Genomic DNA, 25,381 nt, shown 5'->3' with positions numbered 1-25,381 from the left:
TAATGTTGGCGATGTGACATTTCCGGCAACAAATCATTGCTTACTGTTCGTATAATATTCGAACCGTGCAACTTTAAACCCACATTTCGACAGACAATTTCCGGGTATTCTAGATTTCCTTTGGAGAATCCCTTGCACACGTATGTCACGATTTCAGCATAGACATTTTTGGATAGAGCAGGTTCGGTTTCTTTAATGTGACCTTGCCGCCTAACCTAACACTAATAACGCAAGTGAGACATACATGCTAATGCATATCAAAGATACCTTATTCTTGAATTTTATGATGTTGATATAACGTACTTCTAACTAGCAGGAACAAAATGACAAAGGATTGAAAATTTTCCTTTCTATGAAAGGTTTTATTTTGAAAACAGTACTTAGGAAAGTATCACTTTCAATCACACACATGATTTTAAAAATAAACGTAAGTTACGGATTAGAAACTGTTCCAAGAGGTAGATTAGCAACTCCCTTATTAAATATTAGGTGCGTTCTACTACTTGCTTAACTAACTAACTAACTACCTCTATGGTCCATGGAATCCAGAGGTTCAATGCCGCCTTCACAAAAGCTCTCCATTGACTTCCATCGTTAGCTAACAGGATCCATTTTCTAGTTTGTATTCCTATTTCTGCGAGATCCATCTTAATATTGTCCTCCCATCTGCGCCTAGGTCTTCCTAATAGTTGCTTTTCGATTGGAATTCCACTTAAAATTTGGAAAACGTCCCTATCTTCTTCCATTCTGGCTACATGGCCTGCCCACCTGAGCCTCCTAGCTTTGATGACCCTAACAATGTTTGGTAATTGATATAAATTATGTAGTTCCTCATTATGAGGTTTCCGCCATTCCCCATTCCCTATTCTGTTCGGCCCTAGTATTCGTCTCAAGATCTTATTCACAAATACTTTCACTCTACGTTCTTCTCTCAGAGTAAGAGACCATGTTTTGCAATCATACAGAACAACATGCATGATTATTGTTTTATATACCACTTACATAAGCAAAAATAAATTTAGAGAGTGCAATTGGTTTAAGAATTTACAAAACGAAATTTATCTTAATTGGAATACAGAAACTATTTATAGCAATTTAAAATCGATAAAATTGTAGCAGTTATTACAGGGATAAATAGGTCAAACAGTAAAAATGTAACTATTATTATGACGATTGCAGCAATTTGATATCTCAACTCATTTTGTCGTTATGAAAAACATGGTTAGAAAGTATTATTATGTTGGTTAATGCAGTTGTAGGAAATTGTTTTAAGAAATATTTAATATGTTCTTATTACTCATCATTTAAAAGATCATAGAACATATTATTTTTTATAGACCAGAGAAAAGCCAAGAATCATTTTAATACTGAATACCTGTTTCATATACACATTTACATAACTGTCGAATATTATGAAAGGACAACAATTATTTTATACTGTTTGTGGATTACTTTACCTCTTGGAAATCACGGCAATAAAAATATTTACATTTTCTAACAACAATCAGTCATTCTTTGACAATACCAGGCAGAATTTTTAATAATTAACCTTCATTAAAAGGTTTAAAATTATTATCTTTATGTTCACGTCATATTTTAAACATTGGTAGTAATTATTACAAAAATCTTCAGATCAAACAGATAATTAAACTTATTAAGAAGTCGCTGTTAATGAGGATTTCTTATAACAAGACGGCATGTGTTTCCGCAAATTCCATTTTTGTGCAAATGTTTTGTTACATAAAGCACATACAAGTTTACGTACTCCTGCGTGAAGTTTTAAATGTGTATTAAGGTTGTAAACACGTGCAAATTTTCGGCCACAAATTTCACATAAAAACGGTTGCTCACCTGTGTGCGTTGTCATGTGAAGTTTAAATGCAATAGTGTTTGAGAGTGTTGTGCCACAAATTTGACACTGAATTGATTCCTTGTGGTTTCTCATATGCCTTGCAAACCAACATTTCTTTATCATTTTCCCACACAATTTGCACGAACACACTGTTCCGTCATGATTTTTTTCATGTCTTCTCATGCTTGAAGACAATTTGTATTTTCTGTTACATACAGGACAAGTATATCTTTTTCCCATTTCATGCGTTCTAACATGTTTCCTCATCCGTTGTCGTAAGACCATTTTGCCACACACTTCACAACTAATAGTATTTTCTTCTTTTCTATGAACACATTTAATATGGACATTTACACTATATTTGTAGAGAAAACGTTTGTCACAAATTTTACACACAAAGTCTTTACTGCGAAAAGTTGAATGTGTTAATATATGCATCTTCATATAAGAAAGTCTATTGAAACTTTTAGTGCATTTTTCACATTTAAATCGGCCAATTTTATGCTCCTTCCACATGTGTTTCCAACGAACTCTCGTATTAACAAACTTCTCTCCACATACGCTACAAGATTTGAAGGCATTATCTATCTTACTTTGGTATGCCAATCTGAAAAAGAAGGGAACATAAAAATAAAGCTCTTCAAAATATTCATTATAAATTATAACCAATAACTAAATGTGTATTTTGGTATTGTTGGGAATGAGGCTATGGAGTATGGATAACAAAGGTTATAGAAGTTAGCACATGCCTAGACATGGAATGTTAGTTGCTAGGGATTACACTGTGTAAACAAAGCTTCATATCAAGATGGATTTCAATAAGTGTACAATGTATATGGGTATTTAGGAATCTTTGATGTTATTTCGATAAGTATAATCTATGAGTAGGAAATAGATACATGGAAAGTTAATAGAATCTGGATTTATATTGGATACTCTCATGGGGATATGGAATTTAGTGAAATAAATATATAAATAGTAATCTGTGAATTTATGTTTGTTGGTGTAAAAGCATTTTGGCATAACAAGTTAGATAAGATGTTCTATTGGATTTGAAACATTGGAAGATAGTTAGCACAGATCCAGTTTTGACACTCCAGTATATTTAATAAACCATTAAATCATATCTTACAGGTATGAATCGGAAATTACAGGGCTCAGACTGAAAGCTTTTCTTTCCCAAAAATTACACTGGATTTCAAAGGTTTCTTTAGGAGAAAGGGAGAAAAGCATAAAACATTATAATCATGTCATATAACAAACACAAGTCAAAGGTTTAGAAACAGTTTTTAAATACGTATCAAATTTGATTCCTATTAATTCAACGAGAATTCCATAAAAACAGGATTGGTACATCTACTGGACCAGGCACGTACTCAAGTGGGGGTCCGGACTCCCCACTTCGAAAAAAAAACTGAAAAAATTAAGAAAGAATGAAACAAAACGAAACGAGAAAAAGAAGAATCAGCGTTAAAAATAAAAATAAATTTTCGTCATCGCTTCTCTGCATGATTAAACATGTTATTTCAGAAACATGTAGAAGGAGTTTTCTACTGCTCCTTTAACTTGTCATTTGGAATAGATAGTAGTTGAGGAACATAATAAAAACAAAAAAGTTATGTGGAAAGAAAGTTCTGTTAACATTTGATTCAGCAGAGAAGGGAACCCTGATATTGTAAAATATTTTACAAAACATTGGATATTTACTTTTTATAATAGTGGATATGTAATACGTATAATAGTTGAGGTCAAAATGAAAGGAAAATTGTTATATTTGACTGAACAGAGGAAGAAACGTAAATATTGTAAAATATTTTTCAATACTTTTATGTTCTTTTACTAGAGATTTCTTCATAGTTTGTTATTAAAATACTTACTAACATATCCTCATTTTATTGTTTTAACAAACCAATATATGTTGCTAGTAAAATAGTTTAGATTGATCAAGCCCCTGGTGTGATAACCACAGTATTTCATGCCATGGACCCCCCATGTCATGGACCCCCCATTATCTCATGTCCTGCCTATGTGCCTGACTGGATGTTCAAAACAATGAGACCTTGATTCAGTTCACTTGCACGGATGTTAATTAACTAACCCTCTAAAAGCGCCTCTCATTCTTGTTCAACAACTGTTCTTGTTCTCGTAAAGATACATCTTATTCAGTTGCAGCAGCTATTTGAGATAAAGGCATTTGCTTTAGTTCTCTTAAAAACCAAAATGATTAATGACAGGGTGCCCCTAATTCATTTAGGAAAAAGTTCTACAACCAAACTGGAAAATACGTCTGATTCATCTATGGTATTTTCAGCGATATTCCTCTGACAATGAATCCTGATTCATCCTCCGAAAATGACAACTCTAATTGAACACGGTGAACCAAGGTCACTGCATATCAGATTGCTAAAAGTAACCCTATTCACCTCGAATCTGGAACTCACTAAAGGAATAATTAACTCTTCTGACCAGAACATATATACTTATTTATTACAACTGAAATACAATTTCACAGTTTCGACAAATCACCTTTCCACCAAAGATAGTCACCTATACCACTTATTGTTTGCCCACATTTAGATAAATAAATTCAGAAACTTTTGAATGCGAACATCGTTCAGAAGATAAATGATACTTCACTTTCTTCTCCTTTACGGGTACTCAAAAAGCCAATACTTCAGACTTTCGCTTGGTTTTAAATCTGTAAACAAGCAATTCATTTACGATATATCTTAGCATCCCTTTTCAATTCACTGAGAACGTCCTACACATGCTTAAAGAAAAATCCCTAATTTCTTCTATCGATATCAAACAATCCTATTTCCGAATATTGTTTCACCCCAAAGGCTCCAGATACATTACTTTTAAATTAAACCACTCAAGAAAATCATACCAATTTCTACGATGCGTCGTGAGCCACAAGACGTCAACACAAGACTCTTTCAATCTCAACCAGAATGCTCTTAGAAGGATTGCGAAAACGTATAACATCGTTTGCAGGCGAACTATTAATTGGCTCAAGAAGTTGGAAAGAACAGATTTCGTATTTAGAAATCCTCTTCCAGAAATTTAGGAAATATGACTTTAGAGCAATCACTTGCTAGGAAACACGATAAATTTCTCCAAAGATTGCAAACAGAATTAGAAATTCCAAGAAACCAACTACAAAACGTACATTCAAACTTTTCTTGGTTTGTGCTCACATTTGCGCAGTCACACGAAATTTTCTCAGAAAAAATGGACCATTTCAGTTACTACTTGTCAAGAATGCTAAATTTAAATGGCCGTCAAAGCATGACCAAGTTTTGAAAAATCAAAACATTACATCTTGAATGCACTATACTATTTTGACAATACTTCAGAAATTATAGTTTGGGGACGCTTTAAGTGTTCAATTCAGAGATATTTTGGCCTGTTATAATATTCACACCATACAAGAAAAAATTCTTTCATATTGTACCCGTAGATGAACCAAGTCAGAGAGGTGAGTTTCAACTTGACAATGACAACTTTACGCTCTTATCTACATGCTAAGAAAATTTCAATATTTTTTTTTACAAAAGAGAAGGTTTAAACTATTAACTGACGCAAAACGCCTCTTATCTTCAAACATTCAACCCGACAGGATAGGGAAATTCGCACGTTATAAAATACTTTTGGCCGATTATCACTTCGATATGCGTCACATAAGAGTCAAAATCACCTGGCGGACATTTTAAGTCACTTTGAACAGAAAGTAGATGTAAAACAGCACGAAATCAAGAAATTCACAATTTTCAGGATACAGAAGACACAAAAGTATTTTTCTCAAACGGATTAGAAGATAGCACCCTGCAGGTAGAGGCATTATACACCACTAAGCAACTTGGCGCAGGAAAAAATAAAAAAAATGAATCCTTTTCAGATACCACTTCTGTATTGGATAGTAAGGAACCTATGAAGACGTCCACACTACGCTCAGCAAAGGATTTTTGCTTCAAAAACAACTTACTTTATAGACACACCGATACATCCAGAAATAGAATACCTTCTTCGAGTCCCAAAGTCATTGGCAAATCAATGGTTCGAGTCAATACATAAGCATCCTACACATCCGCACTTCGAATTTTAAAGATTTATCAATCAGCTCTAAGAAAATATTACTTTCCAAACCTGAAATATAATTTGGCTCAAAATTAAGTCTTACATTCAGTACCAGCAAAATAAAGAAATAACCGAGCAAATCTCAAGGCGAATTATTACATTCACCCAGTTCAATATATCGCAGAGAGTCCGGAATTCGACTCTTTAGGACCTTTTCCAACAACGGACGCCAAGACAAAACATATCTTTATCGCAGTTGAAATGCCCACCAGGTATTGTGTCACCAGAGTCGCTGACAGCATCACAGTTAACACCATAAAGAAATTCCCTATCGAAGATATTGTACTACATTTCGGCTCATTTTCTTATTTACATTTGAACAGATGTAAATTTTCCTGTTCACAATGCAAAGAGACTCCAAAATTTAGCAAAACTATATGACTTTAAATTTAAGTTTTGTCCTGCCTATAGTTATAAAGATATTGGGATGTCGAAGTTTTTAGCAAAACTCTACAAAATTCACTTAAATTGTTCGTTCAAGAAAAACAGTTGAATTTGCCAAATCTCATGCTGAGCATAATCTATGGTATAAACAGTAGTATTCAGTCAGGAACTAAACATTCCAGTTTTTTTCTCATGCACGGTTTCAACCCTCAAACCCAAGCAGATTGAACTGAAGTCAACATCACATCTCCAAGTGGAAATATACCTTTTAATTTAAATTAAAGAAAATATGAAATTTAATGAAATTTTTAAGTTTTACGTCCCACTTTTATGCCGGCTAGGCAAAAGAAGACTGTGATGATGAGAAATAAATAAAATGGTGGATTGAAGAAAGTGGGGGAAACGGGAGAGCCCTAAGAAAACCCACGCACATAGTGTTTGTCCACCACAAAGTTCACTTGGCTCGAGCTGGGATGGAACCAAGGACCCCGTGCACCAGAGGTGAACAATCTGCCACTGAGCCACAGCAGCCTCAAATAAGACAAAAGGTCAAGAAGAATCTTTTCACGAACGCCAGAAAAATACATTGATGGAAAACACGCACAAATTGGCTACTATCCAAATGAGAAAGTTCATATTTACTACTCCGCAAGAAGGAACAGGCTCAGCGCTGAACCAATCGTAATGAAGGCCGAACAACCGTTATTAAGAAGTTAAATCTGAATTTGTATAGAGTTTGACTCCAGGACTCTTTTAAAGAAAAATATCAGAACATATCTGTCGACCCTTTAAAACTCAATTAAGACGAATCAAAGACACTCCATCAAAAAAGAAAAAGTGAAAGACTGAAAGAAAAGGGCATATAACTAGCATCTACTGGAAGAGAAATGAATTACTTTCAACAAGCCAACTAACCACATGTCAAGCTATACTATCTTTAAAAAGGGGAGAAGAAGAAAAGTCACACTCAATTATTACTTATAAGCACTCTTTACAGAACAAAGCACATTTAGTCTCTTTTCTCTATTACTAACAAGGTACTCATTAGAAAGATACCTTAGTAATCACTGAACAGCAAACATCGTTCCGTTTTCAGTGACGTTTTTCTTGCTTCATTTAGCATTTACTCGAACAATCGTTTCTTTAGGGGCCGCGGTGGCACAGTTGTAGATCGTTCACCTCTGGTGTGAGGTCGTTCGTTCGATCTCAGCTCGTGCCAAGTGAGTTTTGTGGTGGTCAAACACCATGTGTATGGGTTTTCTCGGGGTTCTCAGTTTCTTCCCATATTTCTTCATTCCACCATTTCATTCATTTCTCATCACCGGCTCTTTTAGCCTAACCGGCATTACCATAGGACATAAAACTTAAAGATTTCATTGTTATTATTTTCTTGTATTTCCTTGTAACACTTGGCTACTTTCCCTTAGTTGCTTCCACAATTTTTCCTCCTGAGCCGTTTCCAAGAGTCTATAACCTTTAATAACTTTTCTCCTATATGTCTCTAATACACTGTTACTTTTTAAAAAATCATTAACCTCATTCAAGAGTTCGCTATATTCTCCGCATACCTTCTTACCACATTGTCTTATATAAACTGACACGTTCTTAATAACCATTAAGAAGATTAACCTAGAACTCAGCACTTTTTCTTTTCTTTCTTCCAATTGACACAAAATCTAAACATTAATTTCACCTTTAATTCGCGAAGTCTGTAAAAAAATTTACATCAATGTACTCATTGCTCAAACATAAGAAAATTTTCTTCCAGATAACATTCCTGACTTTCATTTATCTCATATCTTTCCGTGGACTGTAATTACAATTGCTACTTTATTATTCCATTGACTGGTATAGATTTTTTTAATGTTTTCTAAATAAACGTGTGCTTCATAATAATGCTTAACAGAAACTGTAATAGACAAACTTTCTCTTCCAGTATGAACACACTAATTTACCAGTGACCTTAACAATCATCATATTGCTTTTATTTTTAATTTTCCTACATGTGCTCTATCGTTGACTACATCCGCGAAGCCTAATAAAAACTAGCCCAAAACTAGACATTTCCAAGCCAACCCCGTTGGACATCATTACAGTGCAACCACTGATGTGCAAATACCATCTACAAGTACTTTTCACATCACTATTGCTGGTTTAGTGTACTTATATAAGTTGCTTAACCCAAAGTTCAAACTGCAATGAGAATAAAATACGTATGTGGCGTACGTAAAAATAGTAGGTTACTTGTGTAACTCCTGTAGTTTTTGGACTTAAATTACAGCAAACATATAACTGAAAAAGTATAGTTTGTACTTACTTTCCGTATGTGTTCCGTATAAATGTACTTTCCGTACGAACGAAAGAACTGTATATAGACGGTCAGGATCTCACATCCAGATGGACGAATATATAGTTGACGTATGTAACATACTGTATGTATGTAATATAAGGGAAGATTGTTAGGTGTCAGACATCCTGCAACAGCATGATGTAACATCTAAGTGGGAAAACGGGCAGTAAGAATGTAGCATATGAATAACGTATGCTCCATACTAGTGCTCTCAAACGGGTCGGGTTGACCCGACCCGACCCGTGACCCGACCCGACCCGACCCGAGTCGGGTCGGGTTACGGGTCGGGTCGGGTCAGGTCAGCTCGGGTCGGGTTGTCGGGTCGGGTCACTCGGGTCAGCTCGGGTCGGGTTATCGGGTCGGGTCACTCGGGTCGGGTTGTCGGGTCGGGTCAGTCGGGTCAGCTCGGGTCGGGTTATCGGGTCGGGTCACTCGGGTCGGGTTGTCGGGTCGGGTCAGTCGGGTCAGCTCGGGTCGGGTTGTCGAGTAGGGTTAATCGGGTCGGGTCAATCGGGTCAGGTCAGGTCGGGTTGTCGGGTCGGGTTATTCGGGTCGGGTTGTCGGGTCGGGTCAATCGGGTCAACTCGGGTCGGGTTATCGGGTCGGGTCACTCGGGTCGGGTTATCGGGTCGAGTCAGTCGGGTCGGGTTGTCGGGTCAGTCGGGTCGGGTTGTCGGGTCGGGTCAGTCGGGTCAGTTCACTTTGGTCAACTAAGTTTAGGTTGAGCTTAAACTCGGCTGGAGTCGAAAACTGCTGTTTTACACTACCTGCGTAATTAAAAATAGCAATTTTCAATTGATTTTATAGAAGCCATAAATGTATTTTGAACACTTGCAGCTAGTGTTTTTATGGTAAATGCTTATTTTTGTAGTTGTATGTACTTTAATTTTTAAATGTGGAAGATTGATTTTACCAATCGACTGTAATATTAATATCTACGCCAATATGGAGTCTGGATTTAGAACAAAACTAGAAGTTGTTTAAGCAAGGTCAAAAGAAAGATTGGATATGGACGACCAAGCCCAAGCAGGGCCGCGGTAGCTCAGTGGTAGAGAATTCATCTCTGGTGCATGGTGTCCATGGTTCGATCCCAGCTTGTGTTAAGTAGGCTTTGTGGTGGAGAAACGCCGTGTAGTGGGTTTTCTCGGGGTTCTCCTGTTTCCTCCCACTTTCTTCATTCCACCATTTCATTCATTTCTCATGGTCACCATATCCCTTAGCCTCGAAGCAGAATCGAGGGACCTTAAACTCAGGGGTGTAGATAAGGCGGGGCCATCTGGTCCAGGCCCCCCAAATGGTTTCCTGCCCCCCCCCCCAAATGACCAGCTTTAAAAACATCATAGTAAAATTATCTCGCTTCCTTCATTTAAAAGTAACAAAGTTATTGACAATTAATAATATACGGTAAAATAGTATGGAGAAATATTGTTTTTCCATACCGATCGAAAAATAGGATACATTTTTGTGACAGCAGATTACACAATTTACTGCGATTTATATTTGACAGTTTAAAGACAAACATTTTAACAAGATATTATAAATACAGCCATAAAACAAAGGTACTAAACTGATTTGTAAGTACATTATATTTTTATATGCTTTAACAAGTATTTTAAAAGACAGAGAATGGAAAATTTGGTGAGAAACAATGTTTTTATTCAGTTTGGATTTCATTCGCTCTCTTTTATTTCTACTCAGTGTAATAAAATAATTGTTTTTTTTAGTCACGAATAATAAATAAATATTTTTGTCAGGAAACTATAAAGAAATTAAGTGAAATTTAAAGAAAATCAATCTTGTGTACATAGATTCTGTATACAAGGTCTTAAATTTAAATAAAAAGGTAACCAAGAAAGGTTTTGTTGCTTTTTCACCCACCACCTTCGAACATCGATACGTCACCTAACCTGGAAGATCAAAAATAGTCCCCATCAACATCGACGACCTTCTGAAAACGTTCCTGAAGGCCATGGAATTCATCACGGTAGAAGTTGGTGGGCCGTGAAACGAAGAAGGTATCAGGTGCATTTTGGACTTTTACTAGGGATTTGAATTGGCGGCCTCTAAGGTGATTGTCCAAAGAATGGAACAGGTAATAATCGGACGGTGCAATTATCCGGGAATATAGTGGTTGCAATATTGTTTCCCATCCAAGGCGGAAATTGGTGTCCTGAGTCATCCTAGCCACGTGGGACTTAGCGTTGTCCCGTAAACGAGGACCCATTTGCAATTCAGAAGTGATGGCTCCAGAGTTTTGAGTTTTTGTTGAGCACAGCTCAACTACTGACACTACACAGTTGCATTGATACTCTGACCAGCTGGTAGCAGTTCCCGATGCACGATGCACCAAACACACAAAAGGACCTTCTGGTACAGTGCTGGTTTCGGCTGTTTTGAAATCGGTTCATTGGACGCTAACCAATGATGACGGCGCCGTGGAGCTTCGTATAGGACCCACTTTTTATCACATGTCAACGCCCTGTCCAGAAATGGCTCCGAAACAGTAAATAAACGTTTCGGACTGCCGCGTTGCCTTCTGGTCCGAAGTCAAAACATGTGAGACCCAACTTGTAGTGCTTCCCAACTTGATGGATGTGCTGCCGAATGGTTTCTCCACACACTGAATTGTAGTCCCAGTTCCTCTTTGTACGTACATGTGTTGGTCTTCTGGCATGTGGTGTTTTCGGGTGTTTGGTCATCGTTCTTAAACAGGTTAAACCATCGCTGCACTGTCCGCGTCGTCACGACACCCTCAACAAAGGCCTGGCATATTTTCTGTCCCGCTACAGCGGCGTTTGACCTCCATTTGAACTCGTTCAGCATACATGCTCTTATGACGCTCTGTGGATGTCCCATGTTCCCTCTGTCTTTACGCAAGTTCACTGTGTATCTGAATTGCCACAACCAGGTAGTATGTTGGATATACCCACACCAACAACTGACATTCGCCTTATCTCCACTCGCATTCAACTCACGGTGTGAGGTCCAATTGAACACAGACCTCCACAAAAAGGGACAGAACTTTCTGGTTATTTTTATAGTTATGCACAAAAGTATAGCGTTTGGTCCCGGGCAGTAGTTCTTGATTAAGCATAATAAAAACTATCTTGAATATAGACCTAATTTATGGATAATAATAATAATAATAATAATAATAATAATAATAATAATAATAATAATAATAATAATAATAATAATAATAATAATAATAATAATAATAATAATAATAATAAATAAGATAAAATAGTGTTTCTAGTTTTCCAGAAGGAAACCAAAATTTTCCTTTCTTTTAGGCCTGAAAAACACTAGCAGCAACACATTTTTTGCTTTGTACATTGTAGCCGCCCCCCCCCTCAAAAACGACGGGCCCTTCCTACACGAACCTGCTGGCTACACCCCTGCTTAAAGTGAATATTTCATGTTATTTCACCAAGCCCAAGGACATCGATACAAGAACAAGATAAAGATTGGATATGCAAGACGAATTGCATAGTAATCTTGCTCTTGGCCTTGTTTTGGTGATCACCAAGTAGCGATGAGCGTATTTTCTAGCTTTCCGTATAGCATGAAATACCATAATCAAAATCACACTTGGTCTTCATTTGTACCGATGAGGTGAGCATTCTTGGCTCTTGTATAGCATGAAAGATCACCAAGACTACGAAATGCAGGACCAAGACTTGACTGCAAGACAAAGAATAAGACGCAGTATTGATGACCAAGACCTAGGGAACGAATTGTTTGAATTTCATTTGTTGGGCTGAAAGTGATGAAATAAAATTAGTGCTTTATAATTAAATATCAACCTGTATTTTTAAATTCATATTATGTATCTTCTTACGTGCAACTATATATACTGTAAACTACGTTTTAATTACCGAGAAAGAAAAATCAAAGTGGTACGGGTCCCGGAATCATAAGAACCTATTTTGGAATGAAAGTTGAAGGGTTGGAAAAAACCACAGGTATTCTCCTGTTTCCTCAACCCTTATCATTGTAGTTAAATGATTTCCTTTTGTCTCCGCCAAGAGACTCTTGCTACTGCCTTCCGAGAAGACGCCCTGCCGTCCCAGCAGGTGAGAACACTGACCTTGAAGAAAAATTTCGTCACATAGAACTAAAGAAAAAAAATAAAATAAAAATAAATAAATAAATAAATAAAATAAAAATAAAAATAAATTTCTCCCACGTCGGACATTGGTATCAGGTATAAAAAGAAATAACCAAACCTCAAAAGTGCCAAATATTCATTAAGATGCATATACAAATCCCCGCTTGATCTAGCTAGTGGTTAACGTGTAAGACTTCGGTACACGTGGTCCGGGTTCAATTCCCAATGGGAGTGCATTTTGGTGTTCACCCAGTGTTGTGACCATAGTGCTCTCAAATGGATCGGGTCGGGTCAGGTCAACTCGGGTCGGGTTGTCGGGTCGGGTCAGTCGGGTCAGCTCGGGTCGGGTTATCGGGTCGGGTCACTCGGGTCGGATTATCGGGTCGGGTCAGTCGGGTCAGGTCGGGTCGGGTTGTCGGGTCGGGTTATTCGGGTCGGGTTGTCGGGTCAGCTCGGGTCGGGTTGTCGGGTAGGGCTATTCGGGTCGGGTTATCGGGTCGGGTCAATCGGGTCAACTCGGGTCGGGTTATCGGGTCGGGTCACTCGGGTCGGGTTATCGGGTCGGGTCAGTCGGGTCAGATCGGGTCGGGTTGTCGGGTCGGGTCAATCAGGTCGGATCACGGTTCGGGTCAGTCGGGTCGGGTCGGGTCATCGGGTCGGGTCAGTCAATTCGGGTCACGGGTCGGGTCGGGTCGGTCTTCAACCCGACCCGACCCGACCCGTTGAGAGCACTACTCCATACTGACTTCCGTACTAAATATAAGGAATCCGTATATTTGTACAATATACCGCTATCCAGATAACGGATTTTTTTCAGTGTGCCTTTCCCTTGAGGGAAATTAAGCATGTGTCAGAGATTCTGGCTTGAGCAAAGGACTAACCGCTTAATGCTTTTTCTCTTACAACCCTTCTTTTTATCATAACTAAAGCCCGAAATTAATGGCAAAATGCCATAAGTGCCATTATTGTAATTTTCATGATATTTTCAGGAAAAAAGCAATTTCACAATTTAGAAGCAATTTTGTTGCCATTGTCACAGGTTTTCTCTTCCACTACTGTTTATTTACTCATGAATGACAGCATACCACAGATCTGAGTCGCTCTTATTTGGCCAAGCGATCTCGGTGTCTGGTAATAACTGGTCTATTCCAGCTGGAATGTGACAAGTGGAGGGGCGGGGACGCTAGTGCGTATTCAGTTCTTGGAATTTTGGAGCAGTGTTCGGTTCTTGTAATGACAAACGAAGATGCTTACTTTTAAGAAGTAGCCAGGTGGGCAGTTATTGTGAATCTTAGGCGTGCGTGATACAGAACTGGTATTTATGTGCGTTTCAGTATTTCAAGATGCCGAAAGTTGGTCTTCCCAGGCAGTAGAAGTTGGAAAAATTTGTGAGTGAGTTCGGGCGTACTGCGTTTTCAACAGACGGTTCTGTACTGTTTTGTAAGTTATGTGAAACTGTGGTTTCCGCTGAAAAGCGTTACTTTGTAACACATCATATAAGCACTGCAAAACACAATTCTGCAAGAACACGCAAATCAGCTGGTGAAAAGGTTCAAAATCTTCTTGGAACAGTCACGAATCCCGCTTCATGTACTAACAGTTTTGCGAATGATCTGTGTGAAACTCTAATTAATGCGGACATTCCTTTATGGAAGTTATAAAATGTTTCCTTTAGAAACTTTCTCGAGAAATACACAAATCAAAAAGTTCCGAGTGAATCATCTTTGAGAAAGACTTACGTTGATAGCGCGTACAGCAGAAATATTGACGATATCCGTAAAAGTGTTGCTGACAAAAATATATGGATTTCAATTGATGAAGCTTGCGATATTCTAGGACGTTCTATTGCCAACGTTGTAATTGGAACTTTGGGATGGGAAGAAGCCACACAAACATTTTTGATTGCATCAAAAGTTCTGAAAAAAGTAAATGGCACGGCAACTGTTCAGGTTTTTACAAAATCGCATGGGTATTCTGTGGCCAGAATGTGTAAAATACGATAAGGTTCTTCTTTTTGCCACAGACTGAGCTGCATACATGAAAAATGCAGCAAAAGACGTTCAGGTTCTATTCTCACTTATGCTGCATGTCACCTGTCTGGCACACGCGCTACTTAGAATTGCAGAGGAAGTTCGTTCTCATTTTCCTGGCATTGACCTTCTTGTGTCAAATGTGAAGAAGGTATTTCTGAAAGCTCCCTCGCAAACAAGTGCGTTTCGCGAATTAGCCCCTGAACTTCCGCTTCTACCACAGCCTGTCTTAACGAGATGGGGTACATGGATTACAACTGTTCTCTATTGTGCTAACAACTTTGAACCCATCAAAAGAATCATTGATACTTTTGATGAGGATGATGCGTTATTAAGGTTAATTAAGGTGATTAATTAAGGTTGCTCAAAGTTTGCTTAAGAATTCCTTGAAAATGGACTTAGTCTTCATTGCAACATATTTTGCAAAGTTACCAGATGCTATTGTCAAGCTTGAAAAAAAAAAAAAAAAAAAAGAACAGACTGTAGCTAGTTCTCTGAAAATTTTCAATGATGCTCTCAACAATCTGAGTGTTGTACCTGGTGACAAGGGCGAGCTCATTCGGCGTAAGTGTGATCGTGTTGTAAGTGCTAATCCAGATTTGGGAAAATTGAAGGACATCGCCATTGTTATGGAAGGTGATGCTGATACAACTGTTGATAGTGGCATGGATCCTTCCCAAATTACATGTTTCAAGTATTCTCCAGTGATATCTGTAGATGTGGAAAGATCATTTTCACATCCAAAGCGAATTCTTTCTGACAGGAGACAAAGTCTTCCCTTTGAAACTCTTAAAAAGATGTTAATAATTTCAGAGAACAAAAATATGAAAAACCTTTCGTAAGTGAAAGTAAACTCTTAGTGTAGTGTAAAATGACTTCACTTTAGTATTTCTTGTGCTTTGAATATTTATGCTAATGTAATCGCGTGTGAATAAAATGTGACAGTGTTTCTAAGTTAATGTTTCGTTGTTACTACTGAAGAATGGCGAATAATTGTTAGATGTCGTCCCTTCACGGGTTGCGCGAGTTTCCAGAATTTTAAGTGGTAAGTACAAAGTCAAAATGAAACATTTTATTCGATTAGTAAGTGAATTATAGCCTATTATAGCTTTTACATATTTTAGTATCTATTTTTCCCCAAAGTTCGTGATTGCTTGTTTATTTTATTCTGCCATTTTACCTGTCATTTTTTGGTGTTTATTTGCAATTTTGCCAGCCATTTTCGGGCTTTCATTTCGCAATTAATTCCGGGCTTTAATCATAATAGTGTTTGTATTCATCACTGCTAGTGTTTTAGCATTCAATATAATCATATTTTTAGTCCATCTATCTAAAGAGGTTTGCTCCTCGCCAATGCAATTTTTACCTTTGGCTTATTTTTTACTGGCCTGGGAGTGTTATATCCCACACATGCCTCATGTTTGTAAATAAAGTTACGTTCTTTACTACTACTACAAACCAGCAGAAGACACGATTCATCATCATTGACAAGACATATGACCGAAAAGGAACACTATCACCACCATCACTCACGAAGAAGGTATAACATTCATCGCAGGACCTCCAGCAGCATCAACATTGACTGGCAAACTCTCCTATCTAAGCTTGACTGGAGCTCTGAGAGATTTACCTTTACCTAATCCAAGCCTCTTAGCTTATCTGGAGATCGGAGGTTCCTTTCTCTGTCGTAGCTTACCTGGAGCACTGAAATATCTAACCTAACCTTGGCTCTTAGCTTGTGGGAGCTTAATAACTCTTTGCCTGCCTGGAGCACTAGGGAATTCCAACCGCAACCATTAGTTTGTCTGAAGCTCTGCAGTTTTCTAACCACACTTCTTAACTCACCTGGAGTATGATTCCCTTGGCTGCCTGGGCCTAGGGACCACCCGTTTACCAAACAAAAATCTACATAGAGAATATTATATTGGTCTTCGGAACTCAATTATAGTGATTTTTGGTATATTTTGTATATAAGAGGATTTTTATTGGGTTGTGGGATAAAGTTTAAAAAAATCTAGTGTTAATTGCTCTATCTACTGGCCTAGCAGAGTATTTTTCACTATTGAACTTTGCTATGTATTAACTTCATAAACTATTTCCTGGTTTAACCTTTGTTTCTATTATAAGAAATATTACGAAACACTTACCCAGAATCAACTGATATATGTTCTGGAGATACAATATTCAGGCTAGATGTGTTTTTAACTGACCCAATCACAATTACTTCAGATTGTGTGTTCGAAACGTCTCTTCTCTGGTTCGTCTTAACATTATTATTATCATGTTTTGTCTTCCTATTTAATGCATTGGAGTTACCATTAACATTCGAAATACCACTTTTAGGATTAATTACCGCTTCTTTCTTAGGTAAAATATGACGTAGTGTTGCTGTACTTTTATGTGACGTAATGAAACCTTCTGCCATTTCACGAGATATATTGTCACTAACTCTTGTAGAGTTCTGATTAACCTTACTAGTAGTTAGCTTGTTGCCAAGAGTGCTAGGATTCACTTTGTCTCGTTTTTTACGTAAACCATTGCTCTTCTGTGCTTTATTTACCTGAGTTACCTGAGATTTAACAATCGTTGATAGCATGTCCACTATCTCTTCAGCTTTCACCTTCATTTCACTATTTTCATCTTTTGCAACTGGAGGACTAAAATCATTTAACAATGTTTTCTTTAGGTCACAAAGTTTGTTAACTGCATAGTCACCAACTTTCGAAATACTATTATCTTTGTTATTCGATGTAACATCATTTTTAAACTCGGACTTACTACTAGAATTAGCTGAACATTCACTATATCCTGCAGAATATGTTTGAGTATTCTCTTCTGAACTAACAGCATTTTCAATTTCTGATATTAGGCTTAAAATGTTATTTTTTTGATCCAATTTGGTAACTTCCTCTTCTGCTGTTTCTTGTTTTACCAGATTATTGACGGAATCCTGTAGTAAATTCAATAAACCATCAACCACACCAACATTGTCTTTCTCATCACAAGAAGGATTCAATATCTCGCTCTTTAGATTGAAATCAATTTCACTCACTTCAACTTTTATCTTACAAGTAGCAAAATTTCCTTCAGAAGAAGAAACCAAACTGGTGGTCAATTCTGAAACATTAGGCTTCTCTTCAACTTTCAATGCTGAGCTGCAATATTCGCCAACTGAACCTCGAGATCTGAGGTAATATCTGGATGCAACACGTGGACTATTTAATTGGTTCTGTCTGGAGATTTTGTTGGTCACTTTTTCCAATGACATACTATCTTTTAGATTCTCATTGACTATTTTTTGTAAGTACCCTGTAAATATACAAAAAAGACTATCAATTTTCTCCTAACATGGTTAGTTTTCAGTTGAAAGACCATTAATTTACGTCTTCCTTTTACAATATTAACACAACGTTGACTAGTATGAATACTCTAAAACTATTTATTTTAGTAATTATTGTCTCCTTTAGTGATTACTTGTTATATTCTATCGGAATTCTGACCTTGTGGAAATAGAAGAAAGGAAAGGGAAAGATATTGTCGTAGCCAGCCAGCCATATTGTCGTCCCCTGTTTGTTAGCCAGAAATTGACGTATTGTCTCAAGGATTGTGTATTTTCAGATGCTAGAAGTTGTTCGGAATATGTACTACAGAAAGAAAACCAAGAATTCTCTGAAAATGAATTTCATTCGCAAATGTATTTAGAAGTGTAATATTTCGGTGTACTATTGATCTTCAAAATGGTTCATCTCATCAATAAAAGTTTAAATCTCTAACATAGACGATGCCATTTTACGGAACAAAAAACGTGAACAAAATAATCGCTCAGAAACGATGAACCAATCTATATATATAAAAGAGAACGTACAAAATCCTTTGTCCGCTCATCACGCTAATACGGCTGAACCAATTTCTTTCATTTTTGGGGGGTTATTAGGATTTGGACCCTAGATGGTTTTTATCATATCACTTTAATTTTTAATTACCAGTGTCTTGAGATAATTGACCATTCAGGTGTCCACAAATCCTTTGTTAGTTCATCATAGGTAAAAATAAACGTATTTATATGCAACCCGCATGACCGTGTCACTCGGCGGGTTAACATAAATGACAGGCGATATACAGCGGAAAATAGCTTGAATCTTCTGTTTAAAATTTTTTAATTGATTTGCTTATTTTTACAGACACTTTTACAATATGCCAGCACCGGGATGACCGCAGCGAAGCGGGGCGGGTTAACATAAATGACAGGCGATATAATGTTAAGATTTACTGCAATCTTCTATGGTTTTTATCATATCACTTGAAAGCGAAAAAGTAAAAATTATCTAAGTAACAAAGTTTATTGCGTTCCGGGGTGACCGCAGCGAAGCGGGGTGAACGCTGCTAGTAAATATATATAATCTGTAAATTATATACTATATATGGTCATACGTAAAAGGTCCTACAAATTATGGACTGAATGTACGGGGTGTATCAAGAAACCATGTCTGGGTATTTCCTCTTCTGTCATACATAGAAGTAGGAGATGGTATCGGGACGAGAGGAGACGAGACTTTGCATAGTCTCGGAGTCAAAAATCGTCCTCTCGATCTCGGTCTCATCTCGGTCAACAGATGCTTGTCTAGATCTTGGTCTCGGTCTCGAGGGTCAAGTCTCGGTATCGTCTCGGTCTCGTCTCGAAAATCTCGAAATAAATAGCTTGAAATTAAAATTGCGATAGTATTGTTATCGTACAATCTGTCGTTTCCGCTTATTATTATTATTATTATTATTATTATTATTATTATTATTATTATTATTATTATTATTATTATTATTATTATTATTATTATTATTATTATTATTATTTTGCCTTCATTCTTGACTTAGAATTATGGTATGGTGTACCTCGTCATAGCTAATTTGCTAGCGCTAATGCTTTCCATGCGTGTGTTCCAGGTTCAATCCTCAGTGGATATACTATCATATCCGGGATAAAACACTATTAGTAACCCATATTTCACTTTCAGCAATACACTTTGTCTCATATAGCCTCAGTACTGCCTATACAATTAAAATCTATTAAATTAACTTCAGTAATATACAGTAGTTTATTTCCTTCCTTTGAATGACAATTGTTCAATGCCTCCTAACGGTTAACGCAACACATAGCATCACGAATGTATTTAATTGTACCGAAATTGAAATTTTACAATTTCTCAGTTATTATCCAATACATTCTGCTTTGACTGTCATTTTTAAAAAACAAAATATAACCTTTATTATCTTAACAAATAAGATAAATAAATACTACAATATATTTTGTTTCAAATTAATCAAATGCTCCATTATCGTTTTTCACATCTCCGTGTTTAATTCACACTTTATAACACGAACTTCCTGAACCTTGTGGTGGGAGTTACGACACCCATGTTTGCTATATGCGGTCTTGGGCTGGATCATCAAACAAGTTATATTCAAAGTCCGATGTTCCCGTTTTCGCCAACTCTCTTCATTTCACCAAATCATTCCTTTATTGAGCCTGCGTCGAAATTGTCTATGCCAATTCTACGATCCCGATTAGGTGTAAATATTCTGAAGTTTTAAAATTGGATGATTGTGTCACCGAAACCAATATGTAACACACAACCACCCACTAGAAATAACTCACAGTTACAGAAATGTTACAACTTGAATTAATCGTATATACATTAAAACGACAAACCGTACTATTCTGACGCTGTCGTTGTGGTCCAGTGGCTAACGTCTCGTAATTGGTGTTACCCACTGCCCGTCATCTTTACTGACGTTTTCTAGGATGATACCTTAACTATACACATAGCATAGAATATTCCAGGAATATCTCGTTTAGATCCGGCTTTGAATATCCTAGGTTTCCTGTAAAACCGAGAAGTGGTTCTCACTCTACTTTGTTTCATGGTACTTATAACCATCTTACATGGACGCCCGAAGGGAAGGGCAAGGTGAGGCCTGCTCACCCCCAGTTCACGAAACTGTATACGTAATATAGCAAACTCGTATATTAAATACCAGACGTAATATGTAGCAACCATAGAATGGGCCTCCTAGAAAAGTTTCTTCGGGTGCCCATGTGCTCTTACCTTTGTTTTCAGGCTCACAACTAATACTGAAGAAAATCATCGCACTTGTAAGAGAGAAGATGCCTCGAAAGCAGTATTCTCGAAAGAGTATAATCAAAAAGAGATTTCTGCTGTATTTTGCCAATAGTCTTAAGAACTATTTGCATAGTACAAAAGTTTACTAATACATATCGAGAATTCACAACAGTGTGCTTATGTTAGATCAGTAGACTACTGATAATTAATCTATTTAGATTCGTGACTTTGATCCCGACTCACTAGTGTGCCGCAGCACTCTGGTTAATAATTACAGAAATAAATGCATGACTCGTGAACTTCGCAACATCCAAACACATAATCGTGAAACGTACAAAATTGCCACATCGCAACGTTCATAAATACACTTGGACATCACCTGACGGAAAAACACATAATCAAATTGATCACGTTTTAGTAGATAGAAGAAGGCAATCTAGCATAATTGATGTCCGGTCGTTTAGTGGGGCTGATTGTGACACTGATCACTACCTGGTAGTAGCGATAATACGAGAGAGATTATCGTTCAATAAATGTAATATTCAATGTCTGAAAACGAAAAGATTTAATTTAAAGAAATTAGAAGAGAGCCAGGTAAGAGAGGAATACCAGATTGAAGTTTCGAATAGATTCTCGCTTTTAGAAGACTCGGAGTGCACTAGTGTTGAGGATACTTGAATTGAAATTAGAGATAGCATTAAAAGTTCAGCAAAAGAAAAGTTGGGACACGCGGAAATACGTAGGAACAAACCATGGTTCGACCAGGAATGCATTAAACTAGCAGAGAAGAAAAAACAGGCAAAATTACGCTGGCTACAAACTCCGAATAAAATAACTACACAAAATTTCACAGATATCAGGCGGGAAACTTCCAAAACTTTTAGAACAAAGAAACGCGATTTTTTGAAAGCTAAAATTAAGGAACTCGAAGATAATAGTAAAAATAAAAATATTCGGGACATGTATAAGGGGATCAGCGAATTTTAAAAAGGCTATCAACCTCGTGCTTATATATTAAAGAAATCTGACGGAACAGTTCTCACTGATACGGATAGCCTCTTAAATAGATGGAAAGATTTTTTGACGATTTGCTTAACACACAGACAAAAACTAAAGTGTGTAGAGAAAAGGAGATACACACCGCAGAACCGTATATTCCAGAACCCAACCAAATGGAAGTAGAAACCGCTATAAAGAAATTAAAGAAACACAAATCTCCGGGGCCAGATGAAATTCCGGCTGAGTTAATTTTAGGTGGAGGCGATAAATTGTGGAATAAGATACACAAACTCATCCTCCTTATCTGGAACAAGGAAGAATTGTCACAAGAGTGGAAAGAATCAATCATTGTTTCAATTCACAAGAAAGGCGACAAAACTGACTGTAATAATTATCGAGGCATTTCTCTTCTGTCAAGATCTTATAAAATTCTTTCAAATAATCTACTACCAAGATTGACCCCATACTCAGATGAAATTATTGGAGATTATCAGTGCGGATTTAGACGAAATCGATCAACTATCGACCAAATATTTACCATTCGCCAAATACTCGGAAAAAAGTGGGAATACAATACCCCGGTACATCAATTATTTATTGAGTTTAGAAAGGCGTACGACTCGGTTAGGAGAGAAACATTATACAACGTTCTTACAGAGCTTGGAATACCGAGAAAGCTAATTAGATTAATTAAGATACGTTTAAATGAATCCCAAAGTAAGGTCCGGGTAGGAAAATTTTTGTCCATGAGCTTTCACGTCGAAAATGGCGTGAAACAAGGAGATGCGTTGTCGCCATTATTATTTAACTTTGTTCTGGAATACGCTATAAGGAAAATCAAAGATAGCAACCAGGGCATAGAGTTGAACGGTATTCACCAGGTTATGGCATATGCTGATGATGTAAATTTAATAGGGGATGGTAGGGGAAAAATAGATAGAAATGCAGAAATCTTATTAAACGCTTGCAGGGACATGGGTTTAGAAGTAAATGCAGAGAAAATTAAATACATGGAAGTGCGTCGGGACCGTAATACGGCAAATTATGGATGCGTTAAAATATTAAATAATACTTTTGATAAACTGGATAGTTTCAAATATCTAGGATCAATATTAACAGACGAAAATCATATTCACGAAGAAATTAAAGGTCGACTGAAAGCAGGGAATTCGTGTTACTATTCGGTTCAAAATCTCTTGTCGTCGCGAATTCTGTTGAGGAATCTGAAGCTTAAAATATACAAAACGATAATCATGCCTGTTGTTCTGTATGGTTGCGAAACATGGTCGCTTAGTCTGAAGGAAGAACATAGACTGAAAGTATTTGAGAACAAGATCATGAGACGAATATTCGGACCCAAGAGAAACGGGAATGAGGAATGGCAGAAACTTCGTAACGAGGAACTGTATAATTTATACGGTTTACCCAACATTGTTAGGGTCGTCAAGTCTAGGAGGCTTAGGTGGGCAGGTCATGTAGATAGAATGGAAGAAAGTAGACGTTTTCAAAGTCTTGACTGGAATACGTTTACTACAATCTGTAGGAGTCGTCGTCACGAACCTACAGATGCGTTAAAGAATCAATATGTAAATTAATCAGGATGAGAGGAGATTAGTGATAATATTAGATGACTATATACGAGGCACATGCCAAAATTTTTACATGGTCTTTGACAAATCAATTTAGTTATCTAATATATTTTATAGTTTCTCTAAATAGTACTCACAAGAGTCAATAAACTTTCGTATTCTTGAAAACCACGAGGCAAATATTGTTATAAATTCGTTTTTTGGAATATCAGAAACTTCATTATTATAGGCTGCGACAGCCTCTTCAGTTGTTTGAAACCAGCATCCTCGAAACTTTGTTTTGAGCTTTGGGAAGAAAAGGAAATCACACGGAGATAAGTCCGGGTAATCCAGGTAATACAAACTCCACTTTCTTGTAAAACTTCTTAAGTTTTCGCTGCTGTGTGAGGCCGAGCATTGTGTTGATAATGAAGAAAGTTAGACGGTGGGAACTTTTGGTAGGTGGGTTTCCAAGCTTCAAAAATACTCGGAAGGTAATAAGTAACGTATCACTCTGCTGTCAGCGTCCGTCGATCATCTAACTGTTTAGTTGCTACATGTTCGATCTTAAAGAAAAAAAAGATTCCTTCATAACTTTGCCCATGTTGATTCCTCGTTTCACTTTCGAAAGTGGAGTTTCATTTTGAAAATACCATACTCTCGACTGGTGTTTTGTTATTGGGACATAGTTGTAAATCCATATTTCGTCGCCTGTAACGATATTACAAACGTCTTCACGTTCCAGCTGCGAAAACTTTTAAGCCTATACTGGAAAAATAATTGGGCCAGCTGACCGAAACTCTGTGCCCCAAGGTCCTTAGAACAGGAGCCTGCTACCTGCTCAGGGGCCATGCACCAGGGGTGCAGAGGACCATTCCCCAGGGGTCCTAGGACCAAACTTCGGTACATAGGATCACCTTGACCCACCTGAGGAGGGGCATATAGGATCTGGTTCTGTTTTGTGTGTATGAAATTATCAAAAATTTAAATTTCTTAGGTTTTTGACCTATTGTATCCTGTTTGATGAGGTCTTATTACCTTATACCGTCATATAATTGAGTACAATGGTCCAGGACATAGTGAACACGCCTTCTTAAATTTAGGGAGGCATACGCGCCTTTGGAGTGGGAGACTTGGGTTCGATTGCCGACGGGAGCTTATGTGATTCGGATTCTACGTTAATCAGTAGGCCTCGTTTCATATAGCCTCGCTGATGAAAAGGACTTTGAACTCAAAATCTACTCAAATTTATGGAGGTATCTTGTTCCCTTTTACGGGTTTAAAATTATTAAAAATATAATTTCCTAAGATTTTGACTTATTGTATCATCTTCGATGAGTTCTTATTACCTTATGTTCCGTTCCTGTAATAAATGCTAAAAGTTGATAATAAAGGTTGACACTAAGAGTATGGGGCAAGCTCCACCACTAGTCTACCGACTAGAATACACAGGCATATCAACACCACATCAGAAGGAAAGGGACTTTTAATTTAAATAAATGAAATTTAACACATTTTCAGATAAATTATTCAGCAACTTTAGAGGTAGTATGGGGAAAGGAAGATGCAAAAGAGTCAATCTCACCAAAATTCACTAAGTCCTAGACACGGTCGAATAACACTTTCACTCCTGTGCTCCAAATAATGAACTAGAAGAACGCAATACCAAGATTATTCCGTATTCAATAGTTTTGTTCTCGCTTCGTGTCCGACGTCGGATAGAAGCGTCGGACGGTAATTCCACATGTGGCCAAAAGTCACAATGGAATATTCCAAACCACCAAATCAGCTTGTCCTCTTTATATTAAAGATCCCCAGTACACATGCCCTC

The 25,381-nt window shown here is 37.3% G+C and overlaps 1 protein-coding gene across 1 annotated transcript in view; it reads right to left on the bottom strand.

Moving 5' to 3' along the window:
* Window positions 1-1,031: 1,031 nt before the first annotated feature.
* The window catches only part of LOC145672017 (uncharacterized), a 61,898-nt gene continuing 37,548 nt past the window's right edge, over window positions 1,032-25,381 (bottom strand). Inside the window, exons 3-4 of the mRNA XM_081741206.1 lie at window positions 17,015-18,176; window positions 1,032-2,459 (exon numbers count right to left, since the gene is read on the bottom strand). Of these exons, the coding sequence (XP_081597332.1) occupies window positions 1,655-2,459; window positions 17,015-18,135 (1,926 nt within the window). The 5' untranslated portion in view covers window positions 18,136-18,176 and the 3' untranslated portion in view covers window positions 1,032-1,654. The remainder of the gene's footprint in view (window positions 2,460-17,014; window positions 18,177-25,381) is intronic.

This window comes from Thermobia domestica, chromosome 2 (genome assembly GCF_964235325.1).
Source record: "Thermobia domestica chromosome 2, izTheDome1.hap1.1, whole genome shotgun sequence".
In the NCBI taxonomy this organism is placed as follows: domain Eukaryota; kingdom Metazoa; phylum Arthropoda; class Insecta; order Zygentoma; family Lepismatidae; genus Thermobia; species Thermobia domestica.
This window is presented reverse-complemented; position numbering and strand designations above follow the sequence as displayed.